The 18,686-nt window shown below is 35.2% G+C and overlaps 1 protein-coding gene and 1 long non-coding RNA gene across 7 annotated transcripts in view; one reads left to right on the top strand and one right to left on the bottom strand.

The window, feature by feature from the left end:
• The window catches only part of Rdl (Resistant to dieldrin), an 85,969-nt gene extending 70,918 nt beyond the window's left edge, over positions 1 to 15,051 (top strand). For 3 of the 6 annotated variants that reach the window (XM_065357855.1, XM_065357854.1, XM_065357853.1), the window contains exons 6-9: positions 8,800 to 8,937; positions 9,520 to 9,804; positions 9,905 to 10,107; positions 12,867 to 15,051. In XM_065357855.1, the coding sequence (XP_065213927.1) occupies positions 8,800 to 8,937; positions 9,520 to 9,804; positions 9,905 to 10,107; positions 12,867 to 13,157 (917 nt within the window). In that variant the 3' untranslated portion in view covers positions 13,158 to 15,051. Of the gene's footprint in view, positions 1 to 8,799; positions 8,938 to 9,519; positions 9,805 to 9,904; positions 10,108 to 12,863 lie in introns of all 6 variants that reach the window. The other 3 variants (XM_065357852.1, XM_065357851.1, XM_065357849.1) reach the window with 1 other exon arrangement.
• The window catches only part of LOC135841073 (uncharacterized), a 272,383-nt gene that overhangs the window by 186,257 nt on the left and 67,440 nt on the right, over positions 1 to 18,686 (bottom strand). The window lies entirely within an intron of this gene.

Here is an 18,686-nt window from a genome sequence, read left to right as displayed (position 1 = left end):
AAAACGCACTTTAGCACTTGAAATTTCGACAAATGATAAATTTTTGCATGATCTTTCGATATACCTTTGTAAAGTTTGAAAAATTTCGTGCAAGTCCTATGTTGAAACGCAAAATCTGCAATTTCGGCCAACCTGTCATTCAAAATGGCCGCCATTTTGTAAGTAAGGCCAATTTTTTGGAGGGCAAGTTTGTTTTAAAATGTTCCTTAAAGATGTCCCCTTTAAGAAAAAAGTTGTAAAGTTGTCCCGGAGGATTGACGGGGGGGGGGGATGTAATTACTCCTATTGTCATATGCCGGACTAATACATAAAATCGTAGAAATATACAGGTCTCGTATTTACGGCAAACTGGTTATGCAATTTTATTAACATCGATGAAATAGGTATTGCAATTAGCGTGGAATAGACATTTGAAGGCAAAACAAACAACAGACTGTTACGTTGGTAGAGTCGGAGTTAAATTTAAAATTGTTGCTAAGTCAGTTTGAAATGTCGTGCTTTCAAAAAGGCACTCTCAACGAGAAAGAGACCGCCACCTCCCCCTTATTTTGGGCCAAGATGGAAAAAATGTCGAATCGAAATCAAAATCATGCGATATATATCGAGTAGGCCTACTACGTTTTCAAAAATGCAAAACACGAAGACGAGCTTATTTTTCGGATCTAACCTAGATATGCGAGTGTCTCCTCTGTCGCCTCCTTTTGATAACACATGCCCAATCGTTGAACTCTTTTTCATACCTGCATAGTGGTCTTTTTACGATACATTGCTACATATGATGTTCCTATTCCTAAATATAGGTACGTACCAAACCAATAACCTACATATTACAAAACAAACGTCGTCGCCGTGGAGCAGCTATGCTACGTACTACAAAAGGTAGTACGAGTATAACTAACGTATGGCGAAACAAATTGAAAAAAAAGAAAGAAATTTATTTGCAAAAATATCAAAATCGTTCTATCGTTTTATTAGGGGAAAAACGCAACGATTGAAATAAAATTATTCGTGGCGTGAAATTACAAACTTTTTATATTTGCTTTTCTTTTACACATTAATACCGCAAACTTTTGGAATTTCGTTCACAATTGTGTCGCTTCGCTTTTTTTGAATTATCTACTTTGAAAGTTTCGTTTTTCATTCCTTTCTTTTCGTCACTTTTCTATACTCGCCCTGCTCTCTCTTTCACCGAGCCCATTTTTCGATTTTACATAACTACTTACTGTATCGTAAGTATACTTTTTTTCGTACGCGATCGCTTTTGGTACCTACACCTACGCGTATTAAGTCAACATATTTACATTCTGGTACATACCTACATACCTAAAGAAAGCCGTTCTTTCTTCGTCTATCTAGCTGAATTATTGATAAGTTGGGGTACTTTTATTATTAGTGACGTCGTTCGTCGTCAATTAACAATATCCGAGTAATTAAATTGAACGTTTAGGATTTGTTTTTAATCGGTGCTCTGAGAATAGCACGTACCTATGTACATTGCATACATCACTCGTATGAAGGTATTATTTTCAAATTATGTTGGTATTGTTGGTACTCGTCTAAGCTCGAATTGAGAAAGGTTGGTTATCGAATCGATGGGTATTGGGAGAAAAAATTACAAAAAGTAGCCAATACAAGTTTAGTATAGGTGAAACAGATCCCATAAGGTAGTAAAAATAAAATTCATGCAATCAAGGTACTTCCATGCGTTAGCGCAACCAGCACACTTCATTTTTTTCTCCACCTCAATCATGTTTACTTGCATAGCTTACCACAATATTATGTGTACTTAGTACTTACTTACATAATATGTATTAGGTATATACGTATTTTAGGTACATATCTACCAATAAATTATTATTATTATAATTTTAATTTAATATCGAATATATTAAATTTGCCCAGTTTATTCGACAACAGCCGGAAGTTAACCACAAACTTGTAGAATTGATTACCTATGTTTTCATTTTCATTTTTCCAAACAGACCTATAACTCGTATAAAAATTATAACATTTTCGATTCATTTCTCATTTTTGCTACCTGTTGTTATTTTTCTTATAGCCGATTAATAGTGGTGTAGCAGTCTCCTTCTGCGAAACCGCACACCAAAAGAGCGTGCTCGAGGTAGAAGGATGACTGTAAAAGGTCAGCTGTACTTCTTAACGATATTCACGCTGCATTAATCCGCTCATCGAGTAACGTCTAGCAAATCACATTGTATAGCCATCAGCCAATCACAACGCGAATAAATAACGTCAACTCTGCCATCGTGTACACGTATTTAAATATGCTTTTTCCCTTTCCCATTCGGTATATTTCTTATTTTATTGCTTATTGTTGAGTCGCATACGTATTATTGGTGTATTGGCGAATCTTAATACGTATACGAGTATGTCTATGTATGTACAAATGATTCTGTCATGAAAAAAAAGTGCGTGTAAATGTGCCTACTCGACACTCTTACAGTTCGAAGCTTGAGCAATATAAATAGGTATGACATCTTCGTCACACAACTCGCAATAATACGCTAAAATATATAGATAGTAAATAAAGTTAAGGTTACAGCCACAGCCAGTCTACAGTTCTATATCCATACACACACATACACCTAAGTTATGTTAGAATTGACGTACAATCGAGCCAACAGCCTTTTTATAAAAAGTACCTTATATACGCGTTTGATTTATGGTAGCATCGTTATTATTTGTATTATCTATTGACATTTCGTTAATGCCTGCTCGCGAGCTTGTATACAGTACTACATACATATTAGAGCCCAGCTATTAACCATTCGAGCATTTCAGATATACTCGTAGTATACGTTAGCCAAAATAGGCGTCTGTCTAGGTTGACATTTTGAGACATATCTGCACAAGCGGATATGCCAAGACGAATAGAGCATTCTTTGGTGTACCCGGAAATGGGCATGGAAACAAGTTCACTCGCCACGAATTGAAAAATTCAGCATCGATTTCTTGGCGTGAAAATATTGTATTTTCAGACGATAAAGCTACCTCAACAGTAAACACCTCTTCGCCTCCTTGTGATTATGCTATTATTGCTATTGCACTTCTTACTTTTGGAAAAAGTTGCAAACACTGCTATTTTAAAAAACATAGGTACATAGGTACCTAGGTATAAAGTCGTTCCTGTGTTCATCTCAGAATTACCCCCTTCCGCTAATAATTATAGGTAGTGAAACGATTTTGAGTTAATGAATGTAGGTTTTCCTAGTCTTTGGACTGAATGTGCTGAATTATGCTCACATAGGACCCGGTTCAAACCCAGCTACAGAGGCAAGCTTGTGCGTGTAATTAAAAAATATTACGTGCAATTATCAACATTACACGCCAAGTACCAGGGGAATACCAGTTATTAGCCGAGCTAATAGATCATGCATGCCATCTGTTAGCAGAATCAAAAGGCTGAAACTGGTTCGAGCGTCTATAGAGGTCAACACTGAGGAGCTCAGGGTCTCCAAACTACCCAGCTAGCTCCAAGGTGGTTGTGTAGATGTCACTAGTAAGCAAGCGGGAAACTACTAGTGGAAGCTCGAAAATAAATTTCCATGAGATACGTCATCAACGCGATAGAGGCAACACCAACATAAAGGATGTTAGCCTGAATACCCAATTTGGTATAAGGGTACACGTTGATTTGTACACGATACCACCTCAAGCAGTTATACGAATCGGTGATGATGAGGTATCGCGAATACAATGTGAGCACTGTGCTATGTTTCGTCGATTACTTACAAGAAAGCATTTGACTGCGTACAATGGCAAAAGCTGTGGAACATTCTACTCAAGATGGGTGCGCCAATACATCTGGTATTGCTGATAAAACAATTGTCATTCCGCAGGTAATGGGCCCATTTGGTCGATATTGAGTTATGGGTTGGGGGGGGGATGAAGGGTGAAGTAGACCTCCGGAGCAATCATATAAGCTGGATAGAAGCCCAAAAAGTGCAAAAAAACTCCAAAAAAACAAATCCAGAACTAAAAATTTGAAAAACTCGACTTTTGAGAAAATCGCCTTCAAAGTTTTTTTTTCTGAAAAAAGCTGAAATTTCATATAATCCCAAAACCTTTATACCTAAAATTGAATGTCAAATATTACTACCCGCCTGCAATAACGATTTTTTTTACTAAATCTTTTCATGTTTAGAACATTTTAAGCCTGAAAAACAATGATTTAATGAATTACAATTTCACATAAAAATTCATTATTCTGTTCAAAAGCAGAAAAAAATGATTAAGTTTCTGTCAAAATTTAACTTGTAAAAATAAAAATCGTAAAAAAAAAATTTCAAAAATTTCTTCTAGACATGAGATTCAAACCCAGACCTCTGGTTCAGTAATCCATAACTGATGCCACGCGGCTACCGCTGCAGCTAGCAAAATCGCGTTTTTGAGTGGTATACATGTTGCCACTGGCAACTAGGTGCAGTATAAATCGGAGGGTATTTTTTTGGAAGCGAATTTACCACAAAAAATACAAAATCGGCCAAATGGGCCCTTCTTAGAAAAACTTTAGTTCCATTTTTCTCTGCTTGGGGCGCACCTGCGGCCTTGATACTTTAACACGCGATAGTCGGATATGTTCTACATCGAAATCCATCAAAACCTTGATTATCATTTCTTTCAACTTTTTCACTAAAAAACATGATTATCTCGATACATAGAAGCGACCAAATGGGCCCTTTACCTACGGAATGACACAATTGTATATGAGGGGAACATGGCAAATGTCTGAATCAACAAAGAAACAACATTGGAGAAATTCCATCCAGAGAGAGGAGTACAACAAGGCTGCATTCTATCCCCACTCCTGTTCAATCTATACGGAGAATCTATAATTTGAGAGACTCTGCAACAAAAGCCTGGTACACACGTTCCAATATATTTGAAAAACTCAATTGGTCAAATCGAATTTGTCAAAAATATCGGATCATGCGAACACTCTGATGATTCAAGTTTTTCTCAAATTTTCAATGTTTTGTTGATTGGTGACACCAATTCTGAAAATAACTCTGAAAATAGAAATTATTTCTATTTTCAGAGTTGGTGTCACTGATCAACAAAACATTGAAAATTTGAAGAAAACTTGAATTATCAGAGGGTCCACATGATCCAATGTACTTATTTGACAAATTTGATTTGACCAATCCAGTTTATCAAATAAGTATATTGGATTTGGAACGTGTGTACCAGGCTTAATACGAGTACATACTAGCAGAAAGTGCCAACGATGATGGCTCAGGTAAATGGCAGGAAGGAGTATCAATTGCAGGTGTACAAATGTCAAATCTTCTCTAAACTGATGACACAACCCTCATCACTCCAAGTGTCAAAAATATGACCGGTTTTCTGAAATGTCTGGAATTGGTTAGCTCAAAATATAGCTTGCTGTGTTGCTGATAAATAAAACGAAGGCGAAGATCATGATTGTGAATCAGCCTGAGAACAACTCGCCTGCAGAACTGTGGGACCAAAACTATCCCAAAACCGGAACCGATTCAAATCCGATCCCAAAACCAATCCCCGAACCATAATCGTTATTTTTCTTGATCCCAAAACTGAAAAAATCCCGAAACCGATATAATTTTGAATCCGAAACAATCCCGGAACTGAAACAAAATCGTTTCAGTTTCCAGATTTCAATTTTTGCCTTTTTTCCACGATTTTATTTTGAAAAATGGTAATTTTACATCATTATTGTACTTAAATCATTCAGATTACAATAAGAATTACTCGACAAATTCAGCAAAATATGCACTTAAAACGTTAAACTAATCACTCCATTGGATTTTTCACGTCAAAACCTCCCATTTTTTAGACACCAGCAAGGTCCATTAGTGAATTTGGGCTTAAAATTGGTTGAAATGAAAATCTCGAAACCGAAACCCGGTTCAACCTGGAACTGAAACAAATTTTTCAATCCCAAAACAAATCCCGAAACCGAAATCAAAATTTGAAGAACGAATCCCTAAACGATTTCAATCCCGAAATTGATTTGGTCCCACAGCTCTGCTTGCCTGAAATCCAGGAAATTGAGGGAATTGAAGTGGTGAATTGATTTGTGTACCCGGGTTCCATTGTTGATAACAAAGGAGGCAGTGAAGCCGAGATAAAACACAGAACACAAATCACACAAAGCAGTGTCTTGCCTAAAGACGATATGGTCATATGCAGCAGTGAGCAAGACTCTGAAGATAAGGCTTGTAAACGCTCTGGTTTTATCAGTTTTTCTCTACATATCATGTGATGCTGGAGGAGAATGCTTCAGATCCCATGGATGGCAAAGAGGACTAATGTGTCCATCCTGGGAGAAATCAGTGTCCAGAAGAGGTTGTCGGTGGTGGTACTCTGTCAAATCCTCAAATACTTCGGACATGTCACAAGGGCGAATGCAATGGAGTCCCTATTCATTCAAGGCAAGGTGGAGGGAGCAAGAGGGCGCGGACGTTCTCCCACGAGATGGACAGACTCCATCCGGAGGCCATTGGACGGAGCTTCCCAGCGTGCATTAGGATTCAGGAGCGCCCAAAACAGAGACACATGGAGGGAGCTGGTGTGTTGAGTCACAGAAAAGATGAAACCGTACCAAGAAGAAGGTATGGATATGGAATAGGTACTTTGCTGAACAATGTCAACCTAGCTAGCGCCTTTCAAGGACCTTCATAATTATTTAGATATATATATATAAAGTTGTGCTCTGTAGAGCTGAACAACAAAATTTGTTCAAAATTTTTCTACGTAGATAAAAATTAGCTGATAAGGAAGCACAGACCATACAAAATGAAATATCTGAAAATACATTATTGTTCAAAAATATGATCATTTTTCCACAAAAAAGATACTACATAGGTATACTCGATTACTAAAAATTTGAGCGTAGCAAAGATTCTCTTTGCCCATTCAATCGAATGTCAAAATTACAATATTTCCAAACTCATTCCCCATCACGCTGATTATGCAGGTACGCTTTTATATCGTTTACTTTTAATAGTGTATTTGATTATAATTTCAATGCTAACTTTTAATTAAAGTATTAACTAAACAAAATAAGCTAATTAAAATTAATCAATTTGGGGATTTAATTAAAATTGTATTGTAAGATAGTGCACGTAGTATAGCTGTAGCATCTCGCTTTCATCTTTATAAACATGCTAGATAGCTATGGGTAGGTAAAGTGTATCTTTTCTCTTGCTTTTCACTAGGTTATACTTAGGTACCCATTACTGATACAATTTTTTCTAAAGAATATTTTTTTTCATACAACTGTGTTTGCTCGTTTCAACTTTTTATCCATAGGAAAGTAATTTGGTTCGGTATTTTTTTTATACAAACTATTAATAAAAAAAAAAAAATAAAAAAAACAGGTACCTAACCAACTCGTTCCGAAAAGTTCTATGATCAAATCTGATTTTTCTTAAAGCCTGAAATTGATTGAAATATTACCAAAACAAATGAGCAATTCTAAAAAAAAAAAAAATCTTCGGAATTCTACAAATTGGACGAATTGAAAATTGAAATCGAAACTACAATCATACGAATGCCTTACTTCAGAATACCTAAATAGATTTTTTCAATGGAATCTTATTAATTAACTATAGTTGATTTATACATCATGTTATTCTCAGAAACGTGTGTATTTATAGCTATTGGCGTTGATCTACCTATACTTGTACTCGTAGTTGTCGAATTTTATTACGTTTAGATAGTGAACTTATTTACCTTATACCTACAATTTTATTGAAAAAATTATCATTTTTTTTTCAAAATGTTGTTTGGGTATATTATGTACATAGAAATCGAAAAGAAGTGAGGACTTGTACTTGTACTAAACTTTTCCTCAAATCAGTCAAATCATTGTAAGAGTTCTCAAAAAAAAAAAAAAAAACCTCCGTACTTGTGGCTTGAAAAAATAATGTTCCTGACAAAAATGTTGCATTTCCCAAGTTAGGTAACGAATCCAAACTACTTAATACTTACTGCTGTTGCAAAATCATTCCTTTTGGGACTCTGTGGTCGATACAGTATGTACATATGAAACCCAAGTCCTCTCTTCGATAGATTCTTTTAGCATGTTGAGTGTTATAGTATCTACGTGTGTACCTCTTGTTTGATTTTTGTCGCTTAGTTAGATATTTAATTTGCATTTTGAGTTATTTATCGTGAACATTATTTTGTATCTCAATACATACCTACGTACTATATACGTGTACCTACAGTTGGCTATACAATGAATGATATTCGCTACACGTGGAATGATGGCGTGAAATCAATTGGAATTAGCAATGAAGTACAACTACCACAGTTTCAAATTCTTGGCTACAGACAAAGGACTAATCAAATCAATTTAACGACAGGTAAAGGAAATACACGGAAGGAGTATCGCTTAACTACACAAAAAAGCAAAGGGGCGTAAATAATTTTTAAAATCTCAAATTTTACACAAATGAAAATGTTTACAAAAAATTCGGTTTTGTCGCATTTCTCAATTTACGCCCCTGAAAAACAATACCTACCTAGTACCAAGCCACATTCATATCAATCGCACACGCGCACTTTCGGGTACATTTATACGTAATAAGGTATATACCTACCTACATTTTCCATCAACCTCGCTAAAATTTGGGACACCAAAATAGAAAACTGACTTCAATACGCCAATAACGTTTCTTCCGGCTGTTACAAAAATTCGTTTGTATAATATGATTGCTTTCAAAAAAAAAAAAAAAAAAAAAAAAAATGGCTACGAACAATTTGCTAAATACAAACGTGTACTTGTCTCAGTTGGATATACGATGAGGGATATTCGTTATAAATGGAACGAAGGGCCAAATTCTGTTGGTGTCTCAAATGAAGTATCTCTTCCACAGTTTAAAGTACTCGGTCATCGACAGAGAGCTATGGAAATTAGCTTAACCACAGGTACGGATTATATGTAAATCAATTGGATGCGAATGCGAATGCGAAATTCGCTCGCCTATAAATTTAGTTACGCCAGTAGGTAGTACTTTGTAGTATACTTTTCAACTTGGTAGGTATATTTTCCATGCATTGTTTTCATCGTCTCGTTATTCCATTCGTCTTAATCATTGACTCGGCGTAGATGCCTATTTTATCATTTAAATCCACGTACCTACCTATACTACCTACCTATATATCTGTAGATGCTTTCAAAAAAAAGTGAAAGTAGGTACCATCTGGCTGATTGTTTTGCACTTGAGACTTCAAAACGATCCAGTAAAAAGTTCATCATTCTGGATCAAGCCATCAACTTCCTAAACAGACTTCATCTTACTGAATATACTTATATTATGATGAATTTCGAAAAATTAAAATTTTATGGAAGTGAGAAGGAAAAACAGTGCAAAACAATCGCCATCGCTACCATTTCCATTGCTTTCATTTTCTTTCCTATATACTTAACCAGCTCATAAAATGTAACGCTACTTGTACAATCTATACCGAAATCGAATGACATTATGTAAAATCTGATTCGCATTACAGGCAATTATTCGCGACTAGCGTGCGAAATACAATTCGTCAGATCGATGGGATATTACCTCATTCAAATTTATATTCCATCCGGTTTAATTGTGATCATTTCGTGGGTTAGTTTTTGGCTCAATCGAAACGCAACGCCAGCCAGGGTATCGCTAGGTGTAACCACTGTGCTGACGATGACAACTTTGATGTCTTCAACCAACGCAGCTCTACCAAAGATATCGTACGTGAAATCGATAGACGTGTATCTGGGTACCTGTTTCGTGATGGTTTTCGCGTCGTTATTAGGTAAGCTTAAAAGGTTCATTTTATGGTCGAAAAAAAAACTAGGTAATAATAGTTAGGTACCGACCTATTGCTAACACTGTGCTGGAATTTCGATTGGCAGAATACGCTACCGTAGGATATATGGCCAAACGACTGCAAATGCGAAAATCGCGAATAATGGCTATGCAAAAATTAGCCCAGGAAAAGAAGTCAACGCTGGAGGGTCACGCTCATCCCAGAGGTAGTCATGCACATGCTCATGCTCACGGTCATTCGACACTGCCTGGACCACCAGTGGATCCTGATCATATGCCTAAGCAAACAGTGAGTAACGAAGATGTATTCTTTATGGTTAAATTATACCTACCTCTAGTTCTATAGGCACTTCGTTCGAGTAAGTATTTTCCTTTCTCTACTCATAAGCAGCACCACCCAACAGGAATACATAATTAGGTAACTAAATCCCCACCCCACCGATCCACTAGGACAATTTCTTTCTTAAATAGGGGACATCTTAAGGAAAATTTTAAAGTAAACTTTCTCGAAAAAAAAGTTGGCCCTAGTAAATGGCGACCATTTTGATCGACAGGCCAGCCGAAATCACAGATTTTGTTTTCCAGAAATTTATTTAACTGGACAAAGGCTAGATCGAAAGTGCATGCAAACGTTTATCGTCAGCCAAAATACTCGTATCAAGACGTGCTAAAGTGAGTTTTTCGATTTTTGATGAATTTAAAAAATCAAATCTATCAGGAGTCAAAAATGAGGGCAAAAAATCAAAATTTCACCAAATTGCCCTAAAAAGCTGAAATTTGAGATGAAATCCTATTTTCGATCAGTCAAATCGATTGGAAACGGTTTCAAACTGTTTTGGGCTTTTCTGAAGGCTGCAGCAGATTTATGAAACTTCAAATTTTCACAAAATCTCATTCAGTAAAGTTGTACAGCCGATATTCGTTCTATAAACTAATTTCAATACGCTATGAAGTCGACTTCAGGTAGATTTCAAGTTGTTTTTGAGCATCCAGCGAATTTTTGGATATTACTGGAGCCTCCAGCAGATTTTTCAATGATCGAAATTTACATAAAATTTTACCAAACAAAATTGGAAATCTGTGCTAGTGAATTTTAGTCACTTTGGAGCCTCCAGCGACTTCTTAAAAATTCCTGGAGCCTCCAGCAAATTTTTGAAACTTGAAATTTTGACCCTATGGAGTTGGGAAACCGAAATTCATTCTGCAAACTATAGTTTAAGTACGCTACGAAGTCGACTGTAGGTAGATTTCAAGTCGTTTTGGAGCCTCCAGCGACTTTTTGGAAATTACTAGAGCCTCCAGTAGATTTTTCAAGGCTCGAAATTTCCATAAAATTTTACCAAACGAAATTGGAAATCCATTCTAGTGAATTTTAGTCATTTTAAAGCCCCAGTGACTTTTTGAAAATTCCTGGAGCCTCCAGCAAATTTTTGAAACTTGAAAAATTTCATCAAATGGAGTTGGAAAACAGAAATTTACTCAGTAACCCAATATTAATACGCTATGAAATCGACTGCAGGTAGATTTCAAGTCGTTTTGTAGCCTCCAGCGACTTTTTGGAAATTACTGGAGCCTTCAGCAGTTTTTTCGATGCTGGAAATTTCCATAAAATTTTGCCAAACAAAATTGAAAATCCGTTCTAGTAAATTTTAGTCATTTTGGAGCCTCCAGCAACTTTTTGATAATTCCTGGAGCCTCCAGCAAATTTTTAAATGCTCGAAATTTCCATAAGATTTTTACCAAACAAGATTGGGAATCCGTTCTAGTGAATTTTAGTTATTTTGGAGCCCCAGTGACTTTTTGAAAATTCCTGGAGGCTCCTGCAAATTTTTGAAACTTGAAATTTTGATCAAATGGAGTTGTAAAACAGAAATTTACTCAGCAAACTAATATTAATACGCTATGAAGTCGACTGTAGGTAGATTTCAAGTCGTTCTGGAGCCTCCAGCGACTTTTTGGAAATTACTGGAGCCTCCAGCAGATTTTTTCAATGCTCGAAATTTCCATAAAATTTTGCCAAATGAAATTGTAAATCCGTTCTAGTGAATTTTAGTCACTATAGAGCCTCTACGACTTTTTGAAAATTCCTGGAGCCTCCAGCAAATTTTTGTCACTTGAAAAATTTCATCAAATGGAGTCGTAAAACAGAAATTTACTCAGCAAACCAATAGTAATGCGCTATGAAGTCGACTGTAGGTAGATTTCAAGTCGTCGTGGAGCCTCCAGCGACTTTTTGGAAATTACTGGAGCCTCCAGCAGATTTTTCAATGCTCGAAATTTTCATAAAATTTTACCAAACAAGATTGGAAATCCGTTCTAGTGAATTTTAGTCATTTTGGAGCCTCCAGCAACGTTTTGAAAATTCCTGGAGCCTCCAGCAAATTTTTGAAACTTGAAACTTTGATCAAATGGAGTTGGAAAACAGAAATTTACTCAGAAGACCAATATTAATACGCTATGAAATCGATTGCAGGTAGATTTCAAGTCGTCGTGGAGCCTCCAGCGACTTTTTAATTCACTCAGTAATCTATAATTTCAATACGCCGTCGAGTCGACTGCAGATGGATTCAGCAGCCATTTCGGAGCCTCCAACGGCTATTTTTGTGGAAATTCTCAAGTTTCATGATCTGCTGCGAAATTTTATTTTCAAGAATTCGCCAAAAATCGAAAAGTGCACTTTGGCACTTGATATTTTAGCTGGCGATAAATTTTTGCATGCTCTTTTGCTCTAGCTTTATCCAGTTTTAAAGATTTCTATCTAGTTTTGTGTTGGGGAGCAAAATCTGCGATTTTGGCTGACCTGTCAATCGACGAAATGAGATCGACATTTTCTTAATAAGACCATCTTCTTTTTTTTTTGGAAATTTAGCTTTAAAATGTTCCTTAGGATATCCTCTTCTTAAAAAAAGGTTGTGCCAGAGGATTATAAGGGTGGAGGGGGGCGTAATCAGATCTGCAACATATTCGTCGACAAAGCACACGAAACGTAATTTTTAGAAAATCCTCTCGAAGGGGTCTCTTGTAAGTGATGCCGATTTGTTTCAGGAGGTTCGGTATAAAGTTCATGATCCAAAAGCTCATTTCAAAGGCGGCACGTTAGAAAATACGATAAACGGTCGAACGGACGAAGAAGCAATTACGCCAGTCTTGACGCATCCGCTGCATCCGGGCAAAGACCTGAGCAAAATGTACGGCGTCACGCCCAGCGATATCGATAAATATTCCAGAATCGTATTCCCCGTTTGTTTTATATGTTTTAATTTAATGTACTGGATAATTTATTTGCATATAAGCGACGTAGTTGCAGACGATCTAGTTTTGCTACAAGAAGACAAATAGTGCGAGAAGAAAATCCGCGTGCTAATTGTTATCTACTCGTATGATGTATCGATGATACGCTCGTATATCGTGTGTAGGCTGTACGACCAACGATGAAGGTGGATGAGAATACGTACAACTTTTTTCTAATTTTTTTTTTACATTTTTTGTCTGGTTGGAAAAAAAAAGCTACCGTAGGTAATCCACCGTCGTCGTCGTGTCGCGTCAACTTTTCGCAATGACCTCAATGATGATAACAATGATAACAATAACAATAACAATATGATAAAAACTGTCGGTCGTCGTCGCTTCAACTACCTACATTATTATACTAACGTGATATTGGTGATGTACTCGATAGGTAGGTCTACCTGTAGCGAATGCCTATTCCTTTTCTGCCTGCTAATTCTCGAAAGTTGTAAGTTCATAATTTTTTGCACCGCCTTCGTACCCTACACATCAAAAAAGAAATGATTTTCGCCTTTCAAAAATACCCATTTTTGTTCCAAAATTGCCGAACAAGTCAAAAAGGATTAATTTTGTGGGAGGGGGGGGGGGAATGTCAAAAGCCTCAACTTTTGGCTAAACAGTCAACAAGTGTTCATTTTTGGCACAAATTGCAAAAAGTGTCCATTTATGTGAAGATTGTCAAAAGACGTTCATTTTAGATAAAATTGGTACATGAAAAGGTGAAATAGATTTCCCAAAAAAGCTTGTTTTGGCTTAAATTGTCGAAAAGTTCTCATTTTGTTTCAACGTTTGCCGAACAAGAGTCCTGTTTTTTTACAAAATTTCTCGAATTTTATTCCCCCTTCCTCCGAATCTCTTCATTTTTTTTTCGGTTTTATGGCAATTATTTGCTATTTTTGAAGATTTTTAAGCTTTTTGAAAATTGAACTTTTGAAAAAAAAACTCAACTTCGAACTTATAAACAGATTATTTCAGGCATTCCCTCCCTCGTCAACTAAAATTTAGTGATCAATTTTACACGAATATAACTCGCTTTATACTGAACATCTTGAGGAGGAAAAAATGCGTCGAAGCATGAAATACTAGAACACTCCAACACAAACACACACGCACACACATTACGTACACGAACAGATGCCAATTCTGTTGAATAAAATTTGAACAGTCAATATTGACAAAATAGAAGATTCGATATCATAATTTTCATTATTACATCCGATCTCACTCACTCCTCTTATTTACCCCTACATTCGCTTTATCAAGCACAAGGTATCTTGAAATCCGTTCTAATTTTTTGTCGATTTAAATTTATTTTCACTTGAAAACTGACTTCAACCACCAACCACTTTTAGGCATAAATATGGTTAGACTTGCCTTTGTAGTATTACTCTACGGCACCAATATAAACACATACTTAATATACGTACATCACATATTATGGATTTTTACCCAAATAACGGAATTTATAGTGAGAGAACAGTATTTAAGTTTAGTGAACAAAAATACCTACTCGTTGATTATTATTCAATTTTCCGAGGAAAGCTGCGAATATGTAAATGCCTACCTATCAGAACATACCAATTTTTTTCTGTTTTTTTAAATCAAACGCGAGTTAGAAAAGAATATACTTTGTATATTTTGGTACGATAATACCAAAATTGAATATTAATTATACATATACGATTGGCCTAAAATTTTTACGATATCGTTTAAATGATATCTTAATTTTTAAGTATCCTATATACCTAATTTTTGTTTTATCGTATTTTTTCCCCTTTCAAAAATATCTATCTTCTGCAAATAAGAGAAAGAAAAAAGAACAGACCCCCCCCCCCTTCCTCCCCCCCCTGAAAATGTAAATTACTTACGCACAAAATCATGTCTTCGATATAAAAATGGCGACTATTATCTACCTATATAATGTAAAGATATAATTTTTTTTGTTTTTTTGTTTTTTTTTTAAGTTGTACTTGGTACACAAAACGTATATTGGTGATATTATTTAGATATTACTGCGTTAAAATTTCGTTAGGTAAGTAAGTATAGGTAGGTATTTAGCAAAATATGCATTACCTCAATAAAATCAAAAACCAAAGAAATATTTTTAAAATGCCTATACTAAAAACGAACGTTTTATTACGTGATAATTCTCGCAGTGTTATTTTTATGCGTTAAATATTGCGAATTAAGACATTATTGTATTACAATAATATATTCGTATATTAATGCAGGGAGGTACTACCCAACATATGAATTGAATTTTCATTACACGTTTATTTGTGACCTGAGACTATATAGGCAGAATTTACACGAAGCTAGTGCCAACTGCCAACGCAGAGTGGGCTGTGAGCATCCTCAAAACGGGGGAAATTCAAAAAATTACAATAAACCCAAAAACAATTGTAAAATGATATCCTTCCTTGTGTTTTTGGGGTCGCAGAATACGAATTTGACAATATTTTTATGGTAGGGGTATGGGGTGGGGGTGGGTCAGGGGGGTCAAAAATTCAAAATTTGACCATAATGACGTGTGATATGTCGAAATGTATGTTTTCGAGGGTGTAGATCACGAATCTGACAATATTTTTTTCGTAGGGGTGAATGGTGGGGGATGAAGGGGGTAAAAACGTTGAAAAATTCAAAATTCGATTAACTGAAAGTAAGTACTTTCCATCAATTCACTGGATTTTAGTTTTTATAAAGTAATTATAGAGATAAAATTCATCTTAAAACCTCGTTTTTCTGCTACTCGACCGCATAAATTGAAATAGAACAAATTTTCGGACGTTATAGATGCACGGGAAATTCCGCAGTGGCTGGTAATATGTACTTGAGATAGTGTATTTCAAAATGTCAATTGCCATTTTTGACCGAAAGTGACCCAACGACCCCCACAGTCAATTGTAGTGAAAAATCATAGTGAATTTTGTTTAAAAGTTACAGATTTTTTTCTTACTGGGACTTTGACGGCTCCCCAACAAAAAATTCTTCATCCCCCACCCTTCACCCCTTCTACATCCTCGAAAACGTACATTTTGACATATTACACATCATTATATGGTCAAATTTTGAATTTTTCGCCGTTTTCACCCCCTTTATCCCCCAATATTCACCTCTACGAAAAAAATATTGTCAAATTCGTAATCTACACCCTCAAAAACATACATTTCGACATATCACACATTATCATGGTCAAATTTTGAATTTTTCACCCCCTTCATCCCCCACCATTCACCCCTACGAAAAAAATATTGTCAAATTCGTAATCTACACCCTCAAAAACATACATTTCGACATATCACACATTATTATGGTCAAATTTTGAATTTTTCACCCCCTTCATCCCCCACCATTCACCCCTACGAAAAAAATGTTGCCAGATTCGTGATCTACACCCTTGAAAACATACATTTCGACATATCACACGGCATTAAAATCGAATTTTGAATTTTTCACCCCCTTCACCCCCCCCCCCCACCATCCTTCCCCTTTGAAAAAAATATTGTCAGATTCGTGATCTACACCCTCGAAAACATACATTTCGACATATCACACGTCATTATGGTCAAATTTTGAATTTTTGACCCCCCTGACCCCCCCCCCCATACCCCTACAAAAAAATATTGTCAAATTCGTATTCTGCGATCCCAAAAACTTGAGGGAGGATATCATTTTACAATTGTTTTTGGGTTTATTGTAAGTTTTTGAATTACGCCCGTTTTGAGGGTGCTCACATCCCACTGTGCAAATCGGCAATTTTAGAATATAAAAGGGAAATTTTTTTAAATTGTTGGTAAAATACGAGACTTCTTCGCCGTTTTTCAGGGGAAAAAAATTGGAAATTTCTTGCAGAAAAGGAAAAATATTTCGGCAATTTTTGAAATAAAAATATGACACTTTGACAATTTTAACAAAAGATAGGGTTTTTTGGGAATTTTTTTTTGACAATTTTCGGTAAAGAAGAAAAAAGTAGCATTTCTAGAATAGAAAAGAAAATTTTAAGAAATGTTGGTAAAAGGCGTGATCTTGACAATTCTGAATTTTTGGCAAAAAACAAGAATTTTTTGAAGAATAACGAAAATTTTTGGTACCTAGTAAATACAGACTTCGACAATTTCAACAACAAGGAAAGCTTTTTGGAAATTCCTACTCGATGTAGGTTCGAATCGTGATGATCGAGAGCTAAAAGTTGGTACTACCCTCGAGTAAATCAGCCTCATCGTCGCTGACAGGTTTACTGATGCATTTGCCAATACCAGAATTTCCAAAAAAAAATTGCTTGATTACAAAACTGTACGTGTTTTATTTCGTAAAATGAATTTGGTCTAAATTCGTAAAATTCATCTCATCTGGCTTCCATTTGATTCGAAGTTTCAAGATATCGAATATCAATACTTACCTACCTAATATTGCAGAATTAAAAACTAAAAAGTAAAGTACAGCGAGCGTAGGTAAAGAAAATCGTCTTGGAAAATTGAAATTTAAAAAACCGAACGAACGAATCCATGGAATCCCTGTATTAATACGATTATTATTTGTTATCGTTGTTGTTATTATTATTAATTAATTACTAATTTTATTATTACGATTGTTGTTGTTGTTATTGTTGTTATAATAAGCGTGTAGTTTTATTTAATCTGGTGTATTGCGTAACGTAAGAGTATAAGATATGCATGTTATGTTCAGAAGTGGTCGCCGAATGTCTTTCCATTTCATTTTCTTCGTTATATACCTAATTTACTACCTAACTTTCTTCAGTCTTCGTCAAAAGTGAAATTTGATGGTACTTGATTACATTAAGTAATATTTGAAAAAATGAAAAAAATGAAAAAAAAAACTTTTTTATAATAAACTTCTTTTGCATACCCAAACCTTTATATATTTAGATAGGTACTAATATAATTTTTTTTTTCGCATGAAATCTGTTATACCTCATGTATTAGATACGAGAAAAAATATTTCTGCACAACGTACTATTAGGTATATACGACCACTCGAAAGTAAGTGCATAGGTGTACCTAAAACCTATACCATAAATATGTAAACTTTAGAGATATACCTTTGAAAAAGAAAAAAATTTCAAATTGTTTAACCTAATGTAGTATTACTATACTTTTTTGGTGTTACCATTTTTATTTTAGGTTTTGTTTTTGTTTTCGTTTTCGTTTCGTCGACGACTCGTTGAATTAGGATTTTTTTTATCGTTTGTTTGTTTTTAGATTTACCTATTTTATTATTTAAAAAAAAAAAAAAAAAAAAAAAAAAATACATAAAAGTAAATTGTATAACTTTTAGCATCGTTAAACTGAATTGTATATACGAACTGTGATTTCCTTTTGAAATAAACTTTCGTTAACTTCGCATTAACGATAGAAAATTCAATAAGTTAATGATATAATTTGTATGTATTAGTGAAATATAACTACATTGGTTAAATAAGTACACGTCAATCTACAATTTAAAAATAGACTGTCTCGCTAATTTATAATGTATCTGCGTGAATAGTTTTTTTTTTTTTTTTTTTTTAATGTTCGATTTTGATTCCTTTTTGTATTCGTAATTACCGCCGAGATACGCGCA

The sequence above is a fragment of the Planococcus citri genome, chromosome 3 (assembly GCF_950023065.1).
Source record: "Planococcus citri chromosome 3, ihPlaCitr1.1, whole genome shotgun sequence".
NCBI lineage: Eukaryota > Metazoa > Arthropoda > Insecta > Hemiptera > Pseudococcidae > Planococcus > Planococcus citri.
The sequence above is the reverse complement of the archived record's forward strand: the minus strand, read 5'-3'. Positions and strand labels throughout refer to the sequence as shown.